General features: G+C 46.3%; 1 protein-coding gene across 2 annotated transcripts in view; it reads left to right on the top strand.

Annotated features, from left to right (window-relative positions):
- GRHL3 (grainyhead like transcription factor 3) overlaps positions 1-19,335 on the top strand; it is a 30,140-nt gene that overhangs the window by 872 nt on the left and 9,933 nt on the right. For both annotated transcript variants that reach the window (XM_033003323.1, XM_033003322.2), the window contains exons 3-9: positions 10,912-11,098; positions 11,805-11,866; positions 13,490-13,826; positions 14,129-14,208; positions 16,090-16,243; positions 17,054-17,165; positions 17,897-17,991. In XM_033003323.1, coding sequence (XP_032859214.1) covers positions 10,912-11,098; positions 11,805-11,866; positions 13,490-13,826; positions 14,129-14,208; positions 16,090-16,243; positions 17,054-17,165; positions 17,897-17,991 — 1,027 coding nt within the window. The remainder of the gene's footprint in view (positions 1-10,911; positions 11,099-11,804; positions 11,867-13,489; positions 13,827-14,128; positions 14,209-16,089; positions 16,244-17,053; positions 17,166-17,896; positions 17,992-19,335) is intronic.

Here is a 19,335-nt window from a genome sequence, read left to right as displayed (position 1 = left end):
TTTTTTTTCTATTTACCCACTGCTCTCTGTAAAGGCTGAGTGTTTCTTTTGAGGCTTGTTTAAGCGCTTTGGGTCTGAATGAATTAGACTCCTCAGGTTAATCTGCCCGTCCAGCTGTTTGCAAGTGGAAGTAAAAGAATGGGATGGGAGCGTTTTTCAGACTTTCTGTTCCTCACTAACCTGTTGCTGCTCTTAGGAGGAATCACTTCTTATTGTTATTTTTTAAGAGTTGTTTAAAATCAGGATTTTTTTTTTCTTTCTTCCCCCCACCCCCCCCCCGGACTAAAATTTGACACATAGGGTTTCTGTCTAGAGGCAAGTCTGTTCTGCCTCTGCCCAGCAAAATCTAACATAGGCTACAGTGATTCTGTGGTTTGTCTTTTTTTCTTAGAAGATACCTTCCAAAGTATCTACCAATTTTGGATGAGTTTCTATTTTTTTGAGGGTGTGGGTTGTTGCGTGGTGTTTTGGGTTTTTTTTTTTGGTTTTATTTTTTAAGTAAATGGATTCACATTATGATTCTACCAAGTAATTATGATTTATTATATTTTATTAAAAATTTTAATATTCTGTTGATCCTGTATAACTTTTGCTTTTAATCTTGAGTCCTCCAAAATTTGTTCAACTTTAGATACTGATGGTATGGATTTGCACAGCATACCATGCCTCGCACCTCTGGAATTAAAGCAAACAAATGTCATATTGGTATGACATGGTGTAGTAAAGGCTGGAGGAATGTTGAACAATCATAGTGAATGCTGCTGTCAATCCAGTCTTAAAAAGCTACCTAAGTATATAACCTTGTATGAAGTACTTGTGTATAATAAGATTTACCAAGAAATATACATCCATATGTATACATCTCTACAGATCTGGTGCTTTGGGAGGTATTTTGAAAGAAAAACACATACCTGTATGTGTTTACACACACACACAGACTGACAGAGGTGTTGTGACAGCTAATCTCTTAATAATTAAGAACCCTGAAGAGGTGCAGCACTAATTATTATTTCATGTAAATACTGGGATCTGCATGCTTGGATCGATTAAGAATCAGTGACTTAAATTTTCCCTTTCTGAACTCTTTGGGTAATTTATAATTGATGCTTTTTAAACTTAAGAGTCAGGCCATGCGGTTTACTCTCAAAATGCTGCAGAGTGTTTGTGTGTGTACACAGTGCATTGCAGAATTAGATTGATGTATTACTAATTATGGACTGGGGCATTATGTTACCCGATGAATTACATGGCTGCTTGACTCTTCTCTTACTAACGGGCTGTTAACCCCTGTGCTTTTCACATGAGAAAGGGGGAATTGATGGGAGCAGCATCCCTTTTGTGATTCAGATCTCAACTCCAAAGGCTGATAAAAATGCAGAGGTTGCTGTCTGCTCTCAGCCTTTAGGACAGGTCTCGGCTGGGGCTCTGTTTGGTTACCTCCGGAGGTAAAAGGCTCTGTGCAACATTTTCCTACAGATTGAACCTGAGGACACGTTTGCAGATCTCTGTGAAAATGTCACTTTAATTCAGAAGCCCACAGCTGGGGGAAAAAATTTCTCTTGAGGGTGCAGACAGTGAGGTGTAACAACTCCAGCCTGCTGGTGCCTGGTCAGAGGGGCAGGGGCAGGCGCTGCCACCTCCCCTGGAGAAACCCTGGAGGAGCACAAAGGGCCTGGAGAACCTCACCCGAAAGCTCCCGAGGGCCTGAGGGGGAGCAGTGATAGCAGATAAGGGAGCTGTGAACTTCGTGGTACCAAAGGCATAGCTGAAACATTCAGGCAGCTTTGGGGTTTACTGTGAGGGGGTAGAGGTGTCACAGGGAGGAGAAACCTTGGGAAGAGCTGCTAAAGCCCAACATCTGAGCAATGGGGCTGCTGCAGTAGCTGCTAACCTCTGGTTAATCACCCAAGCCAAAGGAATAGAGGGTGTAGCTTTGTAGACATCAGTGTAAGGAAAAGGCTCCTGGGAGCAGTACTTAGAGGATCTGATAAGGGCCAAAGTGTGTGTCTGTGTCTGGAACTGCCTGTTGTTCCTTATACAACCCCCACAACACGTTGAGCCCGGGGATGATGGACCTGACCTGAGAACATGTGCATAAATGCAGCTGATTTTAAGGGAGCTGTGGTATCCCCATGGAGTGATGCTGTCACCCAAAATGACCGGGAGAATAATCTCATCTCTTCCTTTGCCGCTTTAATTTCACAGAAAGGACTGGGAAGAGACTAGCATGGCATGAGAGAATGAGATGGTTTGCCTATTATAAAATATTCTAACTGATAATTTCCATAGTCTTCTAAATTGAACTTCTGTCTAACTCTGCAATGCGTGGGCTTGAAAGAGTTAACCAGGAGTTACTCCCAGTTGTGGTTTTGTGGTCGAAACCATGATTGCCAGAAGCAAATTTTTGTCATGCATAAGGTGTGTTATTAAAACTTGAGTTATGCTCCTGGTGAATGAAAAGTTAAAGCCCTTTTATAAAATCCTGGCAGTAAAGCACACAAGGGATAACCATGCTGAAGCAAGGTACGCTTTCAAGGGAGACATGGGTTCTATTTTTTTTAAGTTATGTAAAGAGAAAGAGAGATTTGTAAATTAAAGAAACAACAATCAAATAACTGCTATGCAATTCACAACAAAGGAGTAAAAGCCCTCTGAATAAACTCTAGACTCAAAGCAGAGATAAATCAACATTTACATAGTATCTCTGCTTTGATGCTTTGGGTCACATTTTCAACTGATTGGTACATCGATATAATTCCAGAAAAAGTTGTAGAATAAAGACAGTTACACTGATGAGGATTTACTCCTGCTTTGTTTGGTCTGGTGTTTAAATTGTTGATCATTGTAAAGTATTCATCCGAAAATGCACTTGCGCTTACACTGCACCTGCAAGTGCTTCAGTTCAGCTGATTGGCAGGGAGACTGCTCCGGATCAGCGCCTGGGATCCTGGAATAGTGTGCTCGAGGATGATAAAGGCAACAGCTGAAAAATACATTAATCAGTGGAATTGATTATATAGCATATGATTATATTCTGGCTGGGACTCCATTGCTAATACCCAAGTTTCAAAGGCTTGGAAGATAAGAAAATATGACGGCTTGTTTTTTGTTATTTCTTTAGGTAGCTGTGATTATGGTGTGGGTGAGGGTAGCTCTGATCCAAAAACAGTCCCTGTCCCCAGAGTGTGCATAGTGATCAGAGTTCCTCTGACAGAGTTCAGAGTTTCCTCTGACCAAGTGTTCAGAGGTAAAGAGCTGGCATCATTTACGAAGATACTTGGTTCCCGGGTGCCAGTCACCTGCTGAGTCAAGTTTTTGTTTCTTTCCATCATTCTGCCTTTGCTGTCTGAGCTGTGATGCTTGCTCTCTAGAAGTGCATTGTTTTATAGGGTTGTACCTAGAATGGGATGAATCGTATCTGTTTGGCAAAGACATTGTTTGAAACACATTATGCCTTTTTTTTTTTTTTTTTTTTAATTAAACAGCAAAGCAAAAGACTTGCCTGACCTGGGGGGACGTGTTCACAGGACAGTCTGAACCAGAATATGTTAGAGTGTGCTTACAGGGTACATCAGCCAAGCACATTATAGGAGATCTGGGCAGCTGAGATCTGGCCAGCCTGAAAAGTCCCTCCGGGATGGGAAGAAAGAGGAAAACAAAAGGGCAGAGCCCACCCCGGCTGCCTCTCACCAGGGCTGCAGATAGTCCACAGCGCAGCCGAGGAAGGTACAGCCGCTGCCAGACGTCGCGCGAGGGTAGCCTGGTCGGGCAGGGGAGCCAGCCGCGCGCGTGAGGCTTGTGGCAAGTGTCCTGCCCTGACACACGCTTCCTGTATGCTCTTGGGCAACGCGCTGAGGATTCACCTCACCCACCTGCAACCAGCTTGAACCCACGTTCGTTAGCTGACCGAATTTGCAGGCAGTAGGAAGAGATCAGCACATCCCAGCCTAGGACGGGAGGGCTGAACTGGCCTGTTGGCTCTCGGTGCACGTAGGACGCCGAGACTCGACGCGTAACTCTGAAGTGGCAAACCTTCCGTGAGGTTAATATTAATCTCTGCTCTTAGTACTTTCTTAAATGAGTGCTGGGGTTCACGCAGAAATATGTAACATAATTTAGTGTGTTACTGCAGGATCCGCTGGTAGGATGTGATGAGGGAAGTATAGAAACTTGAGTAAAACTGGGCTCTGTTCTCAGTCAGGGCCTCTGGGCCCTGTTACAGTACAAATAACCCACACTAACTGATTACTAAATTAAAACCAGATTACCTGAAGAGCAGTAAAAAAGAAACAAACTTTTTCACAGAAAATTGCATATCTCTTTATTGCTACCATTGGGGTTTTTTTAATCCAAGTCTTGTGAAACTGTGATTTTTTTTTTTCTTTTTTATTTAAAAGCTACAGCTCCTGGAGTCAGTAAATATATGAGAATTAAAAATTAAAATAGCAAGTAGCTAGGTTTTTAGATGGGGAAGCTGGGAGGAAAAAATCCATAAGCACTGAAACCAGAAAAAGATAACTGAAAGCATCTAGAGTCTCAGAGTTATGAAGCTCTTCTCATCATTTGTAATCTTTCTCATGGTGTTTGAAGGACTGGGAGCTTCAGTACAGTGTGTGTGTGTGTTATGTGTTGGTGGAGATGAAGGTTTGTGTTCATGAATACATGTATACATAAGATGTCCTTATCTGTCTACAATGAAAGTAAGAGAGTAGAAGTTTAGCCCAAGATTTCAGAAGTGCCAGGTGACAGCAGATACTCATTCAGAGGCTCTGTTAAGGGCCTGGTTTTTGTGTCCTCCCTTTGGAGGCAGATCACCCTGGAACTTGGGACACCTCAAAACTGAAGCATCTGACATCACAAACTGCTTCTGGAAAAAATCAGCTATAATTCCTGAACTGCAAACTAATTCTGTGCTGTAATTTGTTATGTTAGGCAGGGAAGGCACTAAAGCAGGAATCATTTGTGAAATGTGATTGTGTGGGTGGATACCTCAAGGATGATGTTATCAGGTAAAACACAATACCAGCTGGTGTCCCCCAAACATCACTCAACACTGAATCAACTCATGGAGCCCTTCAGGCTAGAAAGGCAGGATCCTGTCCAATGCTGGCGAGGTTTATAGCAGAGGTTCAGGTTTGGTTCTGTTTTCCCATCTTCACTGAGCAGCCTTGGATAAGTAACTTTAATGTCAATCCCCATGCCTCACTTTCTTCTCCTGTGATAATAAATAGCTTCAAAAGCGGGGAGTTATGCTGGTATAAAGATGGAAGAATAATTGGATAATTCTTGGGTTTGTAAGTCCTAAAGAGCTGCAAGTAACTCAAGAGGGCCAAGAGACAGGCCAGTTCCCTGCGCATTACCCAGGTAGTGCCTGTCCCTGGAAGGTTCATCTGGCTCCATGACACTTTGGATTCAGCCTGCAAAGCATTCCGACTGGTTTCAGCTCCCCAGGAGAGTTAGGGTGGGGGATTCAGTCAAAGAGCTTGGCAGGGCTCTATCTCCCCGGGTGCCAGCACAACGCATCGCCCCAGTCCCCACCCTCCTGCATCCCACCCGTGGGGACGCACCACACCGTCCCAGCTGGAGGGCCACTGCCAGCTGCACGGCTCACCCGTCCTCCTGGGTGGTGCTGAGCACCGCTGGCTTGCATCGATGCTAAGGACTCTCAGCACCCTTTCGGGAAACGGGAGCTGTTTCTCAAACATGCTCATGATAGCCCCTTTTCTTTCCATCCCAGCCACTGCACATTTCTGCTCAGCGCTTATTAAATGCAGGTAGACTCCCTGTTGTGTGCATCTGTGCGGGGTGTCTGGATGAATGCGATGGGGTTAGTCTGTATTGTGCATGTGCCACGCAGGCCACATGCTTCCAGGAAAAGGAGAGGCTCATGCACTGTCTTTGTGGGTGAAACAGCACGGAGGGACAGCTAGGAAACATCTAGCTGTTGTGCTGAGTTAACTTACTGCATTACCCTGTGGCTGCTTGTGATGCTGAAATGCCCCTGAAGAAATCCAGTGACAGTCTGCATTGTTATCCAGCTGGCAGAGAAAATATTTCAGTCTGTAGGCAGTGCAGGTCAGGGTCCATGAGATTAGTGGTCTCCTTTGACATCTATGGATGGACACTGTATTAGACTTGGCATCTAGGTAATGTTTATCCTTATTAGTCTGTATGTTTGTTACGTTTCTTTTTGTGGTTTCTTTTCCTGGTTCTGTCTCTATCTGGATTTTTGCCTGACTCTGTGAATGGGCCTGTGACAATATGTTTACTGATGGCTGTACTGTCGTATTGTCTTCAGCTGTGCTTATTTACTAAACTTCCAAAGGTAGGGTAAAATCAGAATTTAGCTGAGAAGTTCAGATTTAGTAATGAGGCCACTTTGTGGGATGCTGTTCTTCCTTGGCAAGGGGACCTGGTTTACAGGCTAAAATCTCTGACTCTGAAAGCGGTAAATGTCAGTCATTTACCCAGTCATGGTAAATGCTGCTCTTCATCAGTCCTGCTCTCTCGAGTGTAGTGTTGATCCTTCTCCATATTACTGATAAGAGGCTCTTGGGGAGCATCAGGGGTAATTCAATAGGGAGGCGAGTGCAATGCATGAAGCTAGAGCTAATGAAAGCCCCCCCCACCCCCCCACCCCCACCCCCGTGAACTGCCTGGGCTGTCTCTGAAGTCCTGTGGGCCAGGGTCTCTATTCTGTGGCTTTGAATTCCTGCTGCTGTTGCCATGGATTCTCTGCTCCTTTGACAGTGTGATGTTTCTCTGTAGCCATCAGCATCTGGCATGGCTAATATTTAGGTTGGAGGCTTAATCAGTTATAGGGGAGAGAACAAAGACAAGCAATACAAAGCTTAAAGGCCAGCAAAACCACCCACTGAAACTCAACAAAAGGCAAAAGGAATACAAACGTTTCTTTCCTGCTTGGCTGATCTCCCCACCTAGACCCTTTGGGCATATTCTCCTGTTTCAGCATAGCCCTGAGTGTTTATTCATAATCAGGAGGCCACTGTTATGGTAGACTTGGCAGATAAATAGGGGAAACAGAGATTGGGTGGGCTGGAGCTGGGAACGGGGGCTGGTATCCTCTTGTGTCAAATTCTAAACTGTTTGGAAACAAATAGACGCCTCCCCTCCCCAAATTGAGCACTGATTTGCCCATGACCCCGAGGCTCCAGTGGCGTAAGTCTGTGCACACAAGAAGGGAGGCCGCTGGTCCCACGTGTTTGTGTTTCACTAATCGACCCTCGCTTTGTCTGAGCCTCTGCACCAAGCCGACTGCCTGCAAAAGCAAAGTTTGTTTTGCCAGGGAGCAGACAGTTTGCAGTGGACAAACATGGCATAGCCACATGGAAGGGGCATCGCAGGGAGTGATGAAAGTAAAGTTCATGTGTGTTTGGATCTGGATTTGGATGTCTCTTTCCTGCATCTCTACTTCACAGAGATTGCTAATGCTGTGTTGAAATTAGGCTGTAGAAGCAAACTGAGGTGATGGTGTCTGGTAGCTGCATGAACTGAAATGCATCCGATGTCAAAAAGGTGCCTCTAAACTTGTCATTGTAGCTGCTCCTCAAATCACCCTCTTTCTTCAGATATTCATTAGCCCTGCTGACCTGCTGCAATAAGGTCAGAGCAGAGCTGACCTCTCTGGAAAAGTAAGGTGGGATGGAGTCTGCATTACATCTCATCTGCAGAGCTGTTCCAGCTGCAGAGTTTTATCTGAGGCAGTTCACGTGGCTCCACTCAAATATATTTCAGTCACTACTTGGTATCATATGATCTCTGGAAAAGAAATGGGAATAAATGTGCAATCCCCGTCATGTCACCTTTGTCCAAGTCCGGGTGAATCAGTGCAAGCTCCTTGGGACTGGTGCAGTTCCCAGTGCACAGGAGGAGCTGCTGTGTTGCTGTGCTGTCGGCCCACTGACTTTCGAAGACTTTGCAGTTTCTGAGCACTACAGGGTCCTGAGTGAAGCCTCCAGTGAGTCTTGCTGGAGTAGCCTAAAATACTGCTGTCCTAATCTTCCAGTCCCTCCTTTCTGCTGGAGTTTGCTGCTTTGTAACAGGAGTACCATAAAGCAATGTGTACCCACGTTTTGGCACTCTCAAGTTCAGGGCATGGCATAGGACCTTAGGGAAGTGCCTTTGCTTTCGTACACCAGGTTGGGGGTAGGGCAGGTTTTCCATTGTGCCATCGCTGCTGCAGGGACAGTTTCTCCTCGCAGAGGCGTGGGGCAGGCAGTGATGAGGTGGTGATGTCTGCAAGCAGCACAGCCAGAGCTATCCAACGAAGTCAGGAGCCACTTGTGAAAATGAGATGCAGGCGCCTGGAGCACTTTTCAAACTTGTATTCTTCATAAACTGGACACAGTTACAAGTGGTTGAGATCTCAAGCCGCCCGTCCAACTTCCCTCTGCCTCCAGAGTGCAGACCAGATGATATAATGCTGAAACATCAGCCACTCATGCATGCAGTGGCTGTGCCACGCCAAAGTGACAAGACAGGGAGGCAGAACAGAGTCACCCAACAAGGAGTGCTTGAGTTGAGGACTCGGGTGAGGGAGAATAAAACTCCAAATCATTTTTCCTTGTGATATCTGTGCTTTTTTAAGCTCCTGAATGCTTTGTTGCTACATCTTACCATGATGTGTTTATCTATGTTGATTACAAGTGATAGGAGCTGAGTCTCACCCTGAGAGCAAGCTCTGTTGCTGCCTATTCTTCCTTGAGAAGATCGGATTGAGAACGGGTGAGGATTCCTGTCCAGACAGGACTGAACAGCCCATCGCCAAGTCGACAGCAGTGAAATCTGAGTCATGCCGATTGCTCGCCTTGGAGACAGCAGCGGCACTGAAGGGGAGGGAGGGCTGCGTGAGAAACGCTAAAGACAACGAAACTTGCAAAGCACCTGGTGAAGTTTCATGCACGGGGTGAAACTGGTGTTGGTGCATCATCCCGACGTGCGAGGGAGAAGAGGAGCAAACTCAGCGTCTCCGTTAGAGCAGCGCGTGCTGGGAGCTTGCGGTGGCCGGAACCGTAAGGTGGAAGCGGCTGCTCTCTGCACCAACCTGAGCTCGGGCGCCTGCCACCACGTGAGCATGGAAACCAGTGGGAATTGGGTGCCTCGGGCCATTAGCAGAGCTGTTACCAGCTTCTCGCCTGTGCAGCTCAGATGCAGGGGGACTCTGTGTGGAAGCAACTTATTCTTTAATAAAAAGGCGACAGGGACAGCAGAGGCAGCCCTGGATGGCCTCATCTGTGCTGCCCTGGGAGAGACTGTGTACCGCTGCAGGGCTGCCGCTCCGCTCAGCCAGGGAGAGCTCTTGAGTCTGAGGAGCATCACTAAAACTATCCCTCCATGGGTATTCCCTGCTGGGGACGTGGCAGGGTGAGAGATCGGTGCATGTGCAGGAGCGAAGCCATCTCAGTTGGGCTGCCAGGGAGGATGGCCCGGCATCCTTCACCAGGGTGCACCTCCACACCCTTCCAGCTTGCAGCCCAGGAGCATCCGCTGAGCACCTGGCTTTTCACCCTGTCAGCGTGGGCAGCTCGCACCAAACGGGCTGGCAGTATCTGTCGTGGTTAGCAATAATTGGGAGTTTCAGACATGCCAGATTCCTTTCAAGAGGAATTATTGTTCTCTGAATGATTCACTTAAAAGTCTAGCCCAGAACTTACTACAAGCACATGGAGAGTAGCTTAATGGAAACAACATATTCCTTATAAAAATGCCATTGAAATGTAGCATTTGTTACCTAAACTCCTGTAGATTTTCTTTGCCTTTCCATAAAAAAATCAGCCACTGAAAAATTCTGCTCTTGGCAACTTAGGAGATTTAAAGAAATCTTTTTTTAAACTTCTGCTAATAAAAACTGGTCTGCCTTTCCTGGACATTTCCATTTTGATGAAAGAGTAATTTTTGTCCACGAACTTGTTTTTTTATGATGAATACTATGAGGTGTTGTGGTGACACCATATACACGTGGCTGAAGGACGTGACAGGAGCATGGCCACTGATTCATCCTCTCCTCTGAGCCGGGTGAACCTGCAGCACGGAGCACCCAGGGAATGCACGGAGGCGATTCTGTGCTGGCTGCTAGTAGGATTTGCTGGAGGAAAAGGAAAGATGACCAATGTTTGGGTAATTAAGTGTCTGACAGTTTATTAACATAAGATGGAGAGACCTGGAGAAAGTGCCAGAAGAGAGGACAGGCAGGGCATTATTTTGGTATGTTGCTTCTCAGCTCACGTAGTCCCATGAGCCTCACCTTTGTCAGGAATTTTTTAGTGGAAGGAAGGTTATTGTGATCTGCCTGTCTACTTCCCTCTGGGTAAAATCATATACAAATGAGTGCAAAAAACTAAGTTAGAGTCGAACGAAATTTAAAAACCATGAACTACAGCAAAGAAAAATGATGGGGTTTGGTTCAATCTGGGTAGGTCGAGATCTCTGAACACTGAGTGATCATTTATATTTGTGGGTTGCACTGGCCTTTAGCTTCAAATTCAAGGGAAAATTTTGCAAAGTTTCCTGATCATGGTGTATTCAAGTTACTGACCAACATCTCAACTTGATGGTGCATGATCTGGCTGGCTGGTAGTGTGTGCTTGCTGAGGAAAGAGCAGTTGCAGATGATGTCATGGTGTTTTGCATCCCTGGGGCAGGAGGGGGGAAGCAGAGATATATCTGCCTCTCTGAATGACCCCACCAGAGAGACCCTGGCCTACTTTTGTACATAGCTACAGGCAGAAGAATTGGTAATCCCAAAGACTCTGGGAATTAAGGACCAGGAAAGCATCCCTTCTCCATTCCAGCAGTGCCTTTGGGAAGCCTTTCATGCATTCAGCTTGGTGGCATGGAAATTGCTGCGGAAAATTAATATCCTTCATTCCCTGTTTCCTCTGTCTGGCTCAGTTTTAGATCTGTGCGTCTGATGAAGAATGACACCATGAACTTCCAGAAATTCCCCTATACCAATGAAGATGAAGCCTGGAAAACCTACCTGGAGAACCCCTTGACTGCAGCCACCAAAGCTATGATGAGGGTGAATGGAGATGATGACAGCGTGGCTGCCCTGAGCCTCCTCTATGACTACTACATGGTACGTTCCCACTGGGGCTGGGTGTCCTGGGGGGGTTGTCCCAGAGGAGATGTGTGAAGGTAAGATATGTGCTCGGCCACCTGAGGAGAGTACCCATGGACTGACCTCTCTGTGTTGTTTATGCAGTGATCCTCATAACACTCCTGGACATAGAGTGCCAGCGTTATCCCCAGTGCACAGATAGTAAACTGAGGCACAAACCAGCAATATGCTGTGGAGGGAACCCAGAACAGGGTGGAAAACTGAACCTGGGTGTCTTGAGTCCCAGGCTGGTGATTTTTTCACCCAACAGCTTTCATACAAGAAACAGCAATGCTTTGAGAGACACGGAGCTGGAGTAGCTATGTGCCTTGCAAACCCTAGCATCTTTATTTTTCCAGTGCTGCTGTAGGATGGAACTTCAAGAAATGTGGATGTGATTTAGCCCTAACTGAAACCAATAGGACTGATGTTCTCATTCTCTTGGATGCTTTTGAAAGTCTTTCCCAGAACAAGATGATGTGGTTTGCGTAAGGTTACCTTGGGAATCCACGGCAGGAGCCCAGCAAGACAGCCCAAGTCTCCTGTGTCCTCACGCTGTGTTTATTATTCACCCAGTGTTTTATCTAGGAGACTTCACTTGCTACATAGACAAGGCTAATTTTGCCTCTGTTTTCCATTAATAAAATCTAACAATAAACAAACTCTTTGTTCTGCCTTGTTCTAGGTCCCAAAGGAGAAGAGGATTCTTCCATCTGGTATGATGGGACGCAATGAACTGGGAAAGAGGTTAGCTTAATTTTTTGCTCTCTATAGCTGTCTAATTCTCCTGCAGCTGCTTGCATGCATGATGGGTCTCTTAGCTTGCATAAAATAGACATCAAAGCACAGTGTTATTACCAACAACAGTGGAGGTTATTAACCCTGAGACATATATTAAAATTCTTTAGGCCAGATCCCAAGCAGGTATAAATTGAGCTACACCCATTTACACAACTGAGGATCTGTCTAGCTGTGTTCAGAGGAGTTTGTAGCAGCTGAAGAATTTGTCTTTATTTCCTACTTTGTCACAATTGGAAAGGGGAAATGGATTAAGCATTGGCAGCAAGAAGGGAATGACCAAGTCCTCTTCCATTGCCTAGTCTGATAAGGGTCTCTGTTCCATTTGCTTCTAGTCTCCCAGGATTCTCTTCCAGTGACTCCCATTTGTCCTTTGAGGTTTTCAGATAATTAACTGTTAAATTAATGGCTCATTTGCCACTGTGAGTTCAGTTCCCCTTCCTGGATGGTGTGTACTTTGGCAACCTTGTCTGGTTGTCTGTTTTTAACTACTTGACAGAATAAGCCTCTTGAACGATACTTCATTCCTTCTTCATAAGTAAGCTGAGTTAAGCTGTTTTCTCCTCTCTGGAAGGCCGCTGCATTCTGAACAGTGGTATGTCTTTTATTAGCTACGGAAATTTCAGCATATATTTGAAGGTGAAGCTCTTGAATCAGAGTGTGTGAGAGCTACTCCTTCACCTTTATTTCCCTTGGGGGTAGCTTGTGCTGCCAAGAAGTGTGCGGGTTGCTAATATGGGGGTTGGTTTGTTTTCTGAGCATGGTAACAGGGGCAAGAAGCCACCTTTTCCCAGCTCAGCTGGGGCTGCAGTCAGCAGGGTCACAGAGTCACTGCTGAAGAAGGGACCAGTTCTTGGGATGCTGCACAAAGGGATGGTTTCCATGTGTGAGAGGAGTACGTTTTTGTACATGTCTTTATCACTTAATAGCTCCTATACTTAGTCTTTTCTGCTCTGAAGCCTGGGCCATACATCTCACTTCCAATACTGCAGCCCTGTCAATTTTTCACTGATCTTGTGTTCTCTGGGAGTTTTGCTTTCTAAGCTCCTGGAATTTGTCAATTTGTACAAGAATCAGCTTTCCTTAAAAAAAAAAAAAAAAAAAAAAAAAAGACAAAAAAGTGCCAGTTTTAAAAAATCAACTTTCAGTGTCAACAAGCCCTGAAAAGACTAAGACAGAAAGACCATATAGCAGTTATCTTTCTTATTGTTCCTGCTGCTCTGAGTGTTTAATAGCCTAAGTAAAGAAATAATGGATGGAGGCTCTGGATCTGCAGCCCCAAACCACGTCTAAACCATATTCTTTGATTCTGTGTGATCATCCCTTACCTGCTGAGCACCTCTGGCTCTTGCTGATTGCACTGTGAGGTGTGTACGTGGGTGGAGATCCACGGGCCTGTCAGATCTCCCATATCAAGCAGGAGATGTACACAGCTGACTCAAGGTCACCTGGCAGCTGGACTGTGCAGTTTGCTTCCCAGCAGCACATCAAGGCACTTGCTTCTTGCTGTGACAACTTGCTGGGGTTGTCCACGCTCTGCCCTGGTTTGAGACAGGACCCTTTCTCCACCAGGCACTGCCACGGAATGGAGTATGACCCAGAGATCGCATCCTTTGATGGCTCAGCCCATCTCATGAAGCTCTTGTCTGAAAATGTTTCCATGACCCAAGAATATTGTGAGCCACCGAAGAAGAACGGCTTAAGCCTTGAAGGCGTCCCTACTCCTCACAAGCCAGCCATGCTTCCACCAGGCACTAGCAAGCTGGATGCCACCCCAGACAACTACATGGTCCCTCCAGGGGATGTATACGACAACAGCTCATTGAACTCCCTCTTCGAGACCATCCCCGTAGCCCCACCACAGCAGAGGTGGCAGCCAGACAGCACTTTCAAAGAGGATCCCCAGGAGGTCAGAGCTGTTAGTGGGTTGCATGCTGGCAGTGCAGCCCAGGGGGTACTGCATGAGGCTGTCTCTAGTTTGGGGTTTGCTCATGCTGGAGTCAGTGGGAGCTTTGCTTTTGCATTAGAAGCTTGACGCCATTCCCATTGAATTGTTGGGATTTTACATTGATTTTGGAAGTAGGATAAGGCTCTGAAATGATGAGGGTCCATGTTTTATCTATGGCCTCTGTTGTAATGTCTGGGAGAAGGTGGATGGACAAAGCAATGAAAGATTCTACTTTTGACTTTTTCGTTTCCTCTCATCCACAGTCGCTACTCTTCAGTGATATCCTCAAACCCCAGCCAGAGCCACCTTGCCCTGAGAGTTATGCTACAGACGGTGTTAAGAGGTAACTGCCAATCCATGGTCTCTGGGTTTCCAGTGCACTTGGCTGTGTCCCTTTCCTGGGGAAAGACTGCATCCCTTTCCTCGTTCCAATGCCAGTCGCGACAATGACCGCTGCAAACTCACAGATGTCATGCTTTTGCAGAGACAAGTTGTGTCCCTCTGGCACCTTAGGAGCAAGTTGCTGTTTCATGACTTTTAGACACAAAGCAGTGACGAATTTTAGTGTTTGTAGTATGAAGCAGGGATTAGGGTTTGAAATGTTTTGCTGAAAAGGAGTCAATCCCAATCTTCAATTCAAGTTGATAGATGCAGTTGTGCCGGTTCATGATTTTAGCCTGAGATGTGTGTGGTTCAGCCTGAACTGTTGGCCAAACTGTAAATCCAGTGCTGACTGCTTCCACTGCTGTGGTCACATCTCATCAGCACCTTGACCTGCACGAGGGGAGCCGTGGCACTGAGGTCTTCCATGAGAGGGTTTGCTGTGCATTACAGCCCCTTCCCAAGGAGCACTGCTTGGTTCCCATCATACAGATAGATCCAGGTGGCTGCACCATCTTTCCACAAGCTATTTGGAATGGTGTAAATGACAGAGAAAATGAGGATGATGGTTGATAAGGGTGATAAGCAACCTCCTCCTAATCGAAGGTTTAAGTTCTCACTTTGGGTTCAGCACTGTTAGTCATCCTTGATTTCTAGAAGGTGTCACTGCGTCTCATTCCTGAAACAGGAGAGAGGTTTCTTCCTTCTTTCAACTCCTCTCTCAGGCAGAGCTTTCCTGCTCTAGATACCGCATCAAACCTCCGAGTAGGTAACATTATTCCACCTCTCACTTTTTATTTGCCTCCTGAGTCACCTGACTCTGTGACTCAGCTGTCAGACGTGGGGATTTTCACACAGACAGCAGCTTGAGTTCATAAGCATGAGGCTTTCTGTTTGCTGTTTATTTGTGCACTAAAGTTCTTTGGCTCTCCTGGCTCCAGATAAGAGGAGTTGCCAAGCCTATCTTCAGAGATGGCATCACAGGGGAGGTGGAGCAGGGAAAAGAGATGGGTTGGTGACTAAACAGGAATACAATGATCTTCAACTCCAGGGCACTTGAAGGGTCTGCGTGAAGGCTTGTGTACAGGTGGTGGATTGCACAGATTCCTCACAGAAGAAGATAGCCTGAGCTACAGCCTCATGGTTTGAATGCTCATAGGTGCTGGTGAAAGCCCAATGGCTTCTTGAAAATCAGGCTCTTCTTTTAAATTTTCCTGTCAACAGTGACACCTTCCTTGATGTAACACTACAGATCTTTTCTGTAAAGACTAAAGTTCCTGCCCACCAGACAGAGTTCAACAAGCTGGGCTTCTAAATCCATGTTTAAGCACTTGGAGGAACAAGCAGATGTGAGTGTCCTGCAGGTCCTCCTGTTTCTACAGGACCCATTAGGACACAGTCTTCCTGGGTCAGCCATTTATGGGTGTGAATTTGGAGACAGGAATCTGAGTTTAGGATGTTGTAAAAGTCTCATCACAGGTACCTATTTTTGTTTGGTTTGGTTTAGGCTTTTGATTGTGCAATGGTGCTGTAGCCATCCACAGAAAAATACCGGTTACAATAATGCAGAGGGGGTTTTTAAAGCTGAAACCGAAGGGTAAAATGAGGATATCAGAGAACTGCTGCTCCTCAGGGTGTTGGGGAGGATCAGTATGTGCTGTGCTGGGAGGTGCTTGATGGTGCAGGGGCATGTGAGATGGGGAATAAGGCAGACAGACTCCTGTGTGTACAGTGTCTGCAACCTGTAACCTGTAGGGGTGGAGACTTACATGTCTCTGGTTTTGCTTTTGGAGCGAAACAGCAGTGTGTGCTTATTCATCATTCTCTCTTTGTTCCATAAAAGTGACTTTGAATACACTCTGGGGTCACCTAAAGCCATTCACATCAAATCTGGGGACTCTCCCATGGCCTACCTCAACAAAGGACAGTTCTACCCCATCACGCTGCGGACAGCTGGAGACAGCAAATGTTTACACTTGTCCTCAAATAAAGTGAAGGTAAGAGACAAGCTGACAATTTTGCTGACACATGCTGTAATCAGACATCCAGCAATTGTACTGGCCTGAGAACAGAGCTGAACATGAAGAGTAATGGCTTTGTGGCTCATGTTGGCTTAAAGCGATGAATGGGATGGATTCGCTCATAGTAAGCTAATCCTCTGATGCACAGCAACAGCCTTCGTGTTCCCTGGCAGTTGAAACCTTTCACAGTAAGGTCAGGGCTGCACAAAAGGCATCCCTAGAGGGTGGCTGGCTGGGGGCCCTGGTGGGAAGACTTCTGAGCTAGAGAGAGGTTCCCCATCTTGCTCCCGGGATGTGTGGCCAGGCCTCAGGGCCACCCTTGAGACTAACCAGAGCTTGAATTCCCAGCAAAGAAACTTGGTCCTCCAATCCTGAGCAGTATTTAGGGTCTAGTCTTTGAACATCTCAAGACTTACAGGATTCCTGAAAGTGAGAATGTCTAGAAAAAGATCACGTAGGCTGTCCCAGCCTAATACTTGCTGTGGCACTGATGACTTTCCTCCAGCACAGGATCCTTGTATGCCTTGAAGTCAATGGAAATTCAGGGGCAGTGCAATTGGGGGGCATACAGGGCATCTCAGTTTTGCTCCTGACTCTGTCACTGCCTTCCTGTCAGTGTTCAAGTCCCTTCCCTTGCCTGCCTCAGTTTCCCAGCTATAAAACATGAACAGTGACACAAAGCTGCCCTTGGCCAGTGCATGGGTGCACTGGATGGAAAAGGCAACGAGGGCACCAAGCATTAGCGTGCTGTGTATACTGATCTGGGATATCATCTCTGTGTTACAGAGTGTTGTGATGATTGTTTTTGACAACGAAAAGATCCCGACGGAGCAGCTCAAGTTCTGGAAGCACTGGCATTCCCGCCAGCCCACAGCCAAGCAGAGAGTCATTGACGTCGGTATGATCAGAGCTGTCGGGTTGTGATGGCTGGGTGGGGTTGATAACTTCTAGCACCATTTTACTGCATTTCCAATACACAATAACACAGCTGAAGCTCCAGAATCTGGCCTGGGGAAAAGCAGGGAGGAACAGGCCGATCTGCTGGCTTCGGATCCTTTCTGGCTTCAGAGCTTTTGCAGGTTTAAGATGGTGTTTGCCAAGTGTAGGGACATGTGCTAGGAGACCAAGATACATTAAAGAGCTGCCTCAGTCAGAGAGACAGAAACTGCTAAACAATTTTGGCTCTTACAGATGTGACCCATGGACTCTTGGAGTCTAGAAAAGGCTTTGGGACTGCTTGTCCTTCTCCACTGCCACCACACAGGCTTTACAGTGTGTTACGCTTGGCCAGACAAAGGTTTTGTCTGTCTAGCTGAGCACCTCGCTGAGCACCTTGCAGCTCAGAGCGAGACACAGAGTTGTTTGAATTCAGAAGCAATCTGCAATGACTTTGCATAACATCACTGCTCAAACAGCAATCACCAGCCAATACCTTTGAGTCACTTTGGCCTATCCCTTACATATGCACACCAAGGTTTATCCAGTGGTATCAAGGATGGCCTCTATTACATTACAAGGCTTCTTTTGGCCTTGGAGTCAGTGAGAGGCAGGCTTCTGGGGAGTGGAAAGCCTGGGGAATGTAACCAGTTTTGTGGCCAGAGTATAAACTGCTTCTCCATTACATTTCAGCTGATTGCAAAGAAAATTTCAACACAGTGCAGAACATCGAGGAGTTAGCCTACAATGCCCTGTCCTTTGTGTGGAACATCCACGAAGAAGCAAAGGTACAAACTGTTTGTGGAAGGGATAGGGGAAGCCTTGGTCCACAGCAAAACTGTAGCCTCTTTTCTGACAGCCCAGGCACGCTCCTCTGCTTCTCAGCTGAAAGACAGAGAGAATTTCAAATCCAAACAATGCCATTCCAGTGGCCCCGGGTAGTGTTTGTCTGCCAGGACAGTGGGGAAGGACACCATGTTTCTGTGTGTGTTTAAGCATTGCCATTAGCTAATAAACATGCTGGGTACACCTGAGACCAACTCAGAGATGTTTTTTTAGTGCTGATGGATAACTCTGAAGAAAGCCTTTTGCAGCAGGCAGCCTAGATCAGGGCTCTACTCACAGGTAGGTGAAGCCTATTTAAATAAACCACAGCTTAGGGAACAAAGACCCTCCTTTCAAGGCAGCATTTTGATGCAGGAATGACTGACCACCCTTCCGTAGCCTGTGTGATGTGGAAGGGAGCCAGGCAGGTCACAAGATCCCTTTTGACCTTAAAATCTGTAAAGCTTCTATCAATGTCTTTCCAGCTCTGCTGTCCCCTCTACATCTCTTCAGAGTCTCTCATTAACACTTTGTATCTAGCGTGGATTGAAAGGAGGATATAAAAAAAGATGAAGCAACTAAGAAAAAAAAGCATAAACACCCCATCTCTCTGAAGCTGGTAGCCTGGGAAAACTCTGGTTTGCTTTGGGATCTCAGTAAGCCCTTCTTTTAGCCCAAAGGCGACCTTGGTCTTTTACAACCCAAGAGGTTAACAAATGTCTTCAAGGCAAAGTTGTCAGAAATGGAAATATGTCAGGTATGTGGCAAGCCCTCGGGGGCACCTCAGAAAAACTGGATTTAACTCTTAGCAGAAACTCTGTACATGCACTGGCCTGGGGCAGGTAAAGGTGAGACTTCAGAGAGCTGGGAGAGCTGGGAGCCGCCACAGGAGGGGTCAGGTATTTGGGTAGTCTGTAGCACCTGTTACTTCTTTTCTTGCAGTTAAACTTCACACCACAGTTAAGTGGTTTTCTTTTCTATATATAGGTACTGACTAGATCTGACATTAGGTTTCAGGGCTGAAATCTTCAGCCAGAGCCCTGCTGAGGGAGCTGTGGGAGCTTCTCCAGCTGCAAATCTGTCCCCAGAGTCCAGGGGAAATTTCAAGGTCACACAAAGATTGGTAATTTGGAGATACAATGAGGATTATGTCTGTGCTCAGTTTTTCTTCAAAAGTTTCCATTGGAGGTAACTCCGTCCTAGTGATAAAGGAGACCAGTGTGTGATGAATATTTATTTAACTGGCAGCAATGATTTGTAATTCCTGAAGCTGTAGTCTAGCCCTCCTCCCTTCCTCCAGGGCATTG

This window comes from Tyto alba, unplaced genomic scaffold, assembly GCF_018691265.1.
Source record: "Tyto alba isolate M040663 unplaced genomic scaffold, T.alba_DEE_v4.0 Super-Scaffold_20, whole genome shotgun sequence".
Taxonomy (NCBI): domain Eukaryota; kingdom Metazoa; phylum Chordata; class Aves; order Strigiformes; family Tytonidae; genus Tyto; species Tyto alba.
Note: the sequence above shows the minus strand (reverse complement) of the source record. Positions and strands in the feature narration are given on the sequence as shown.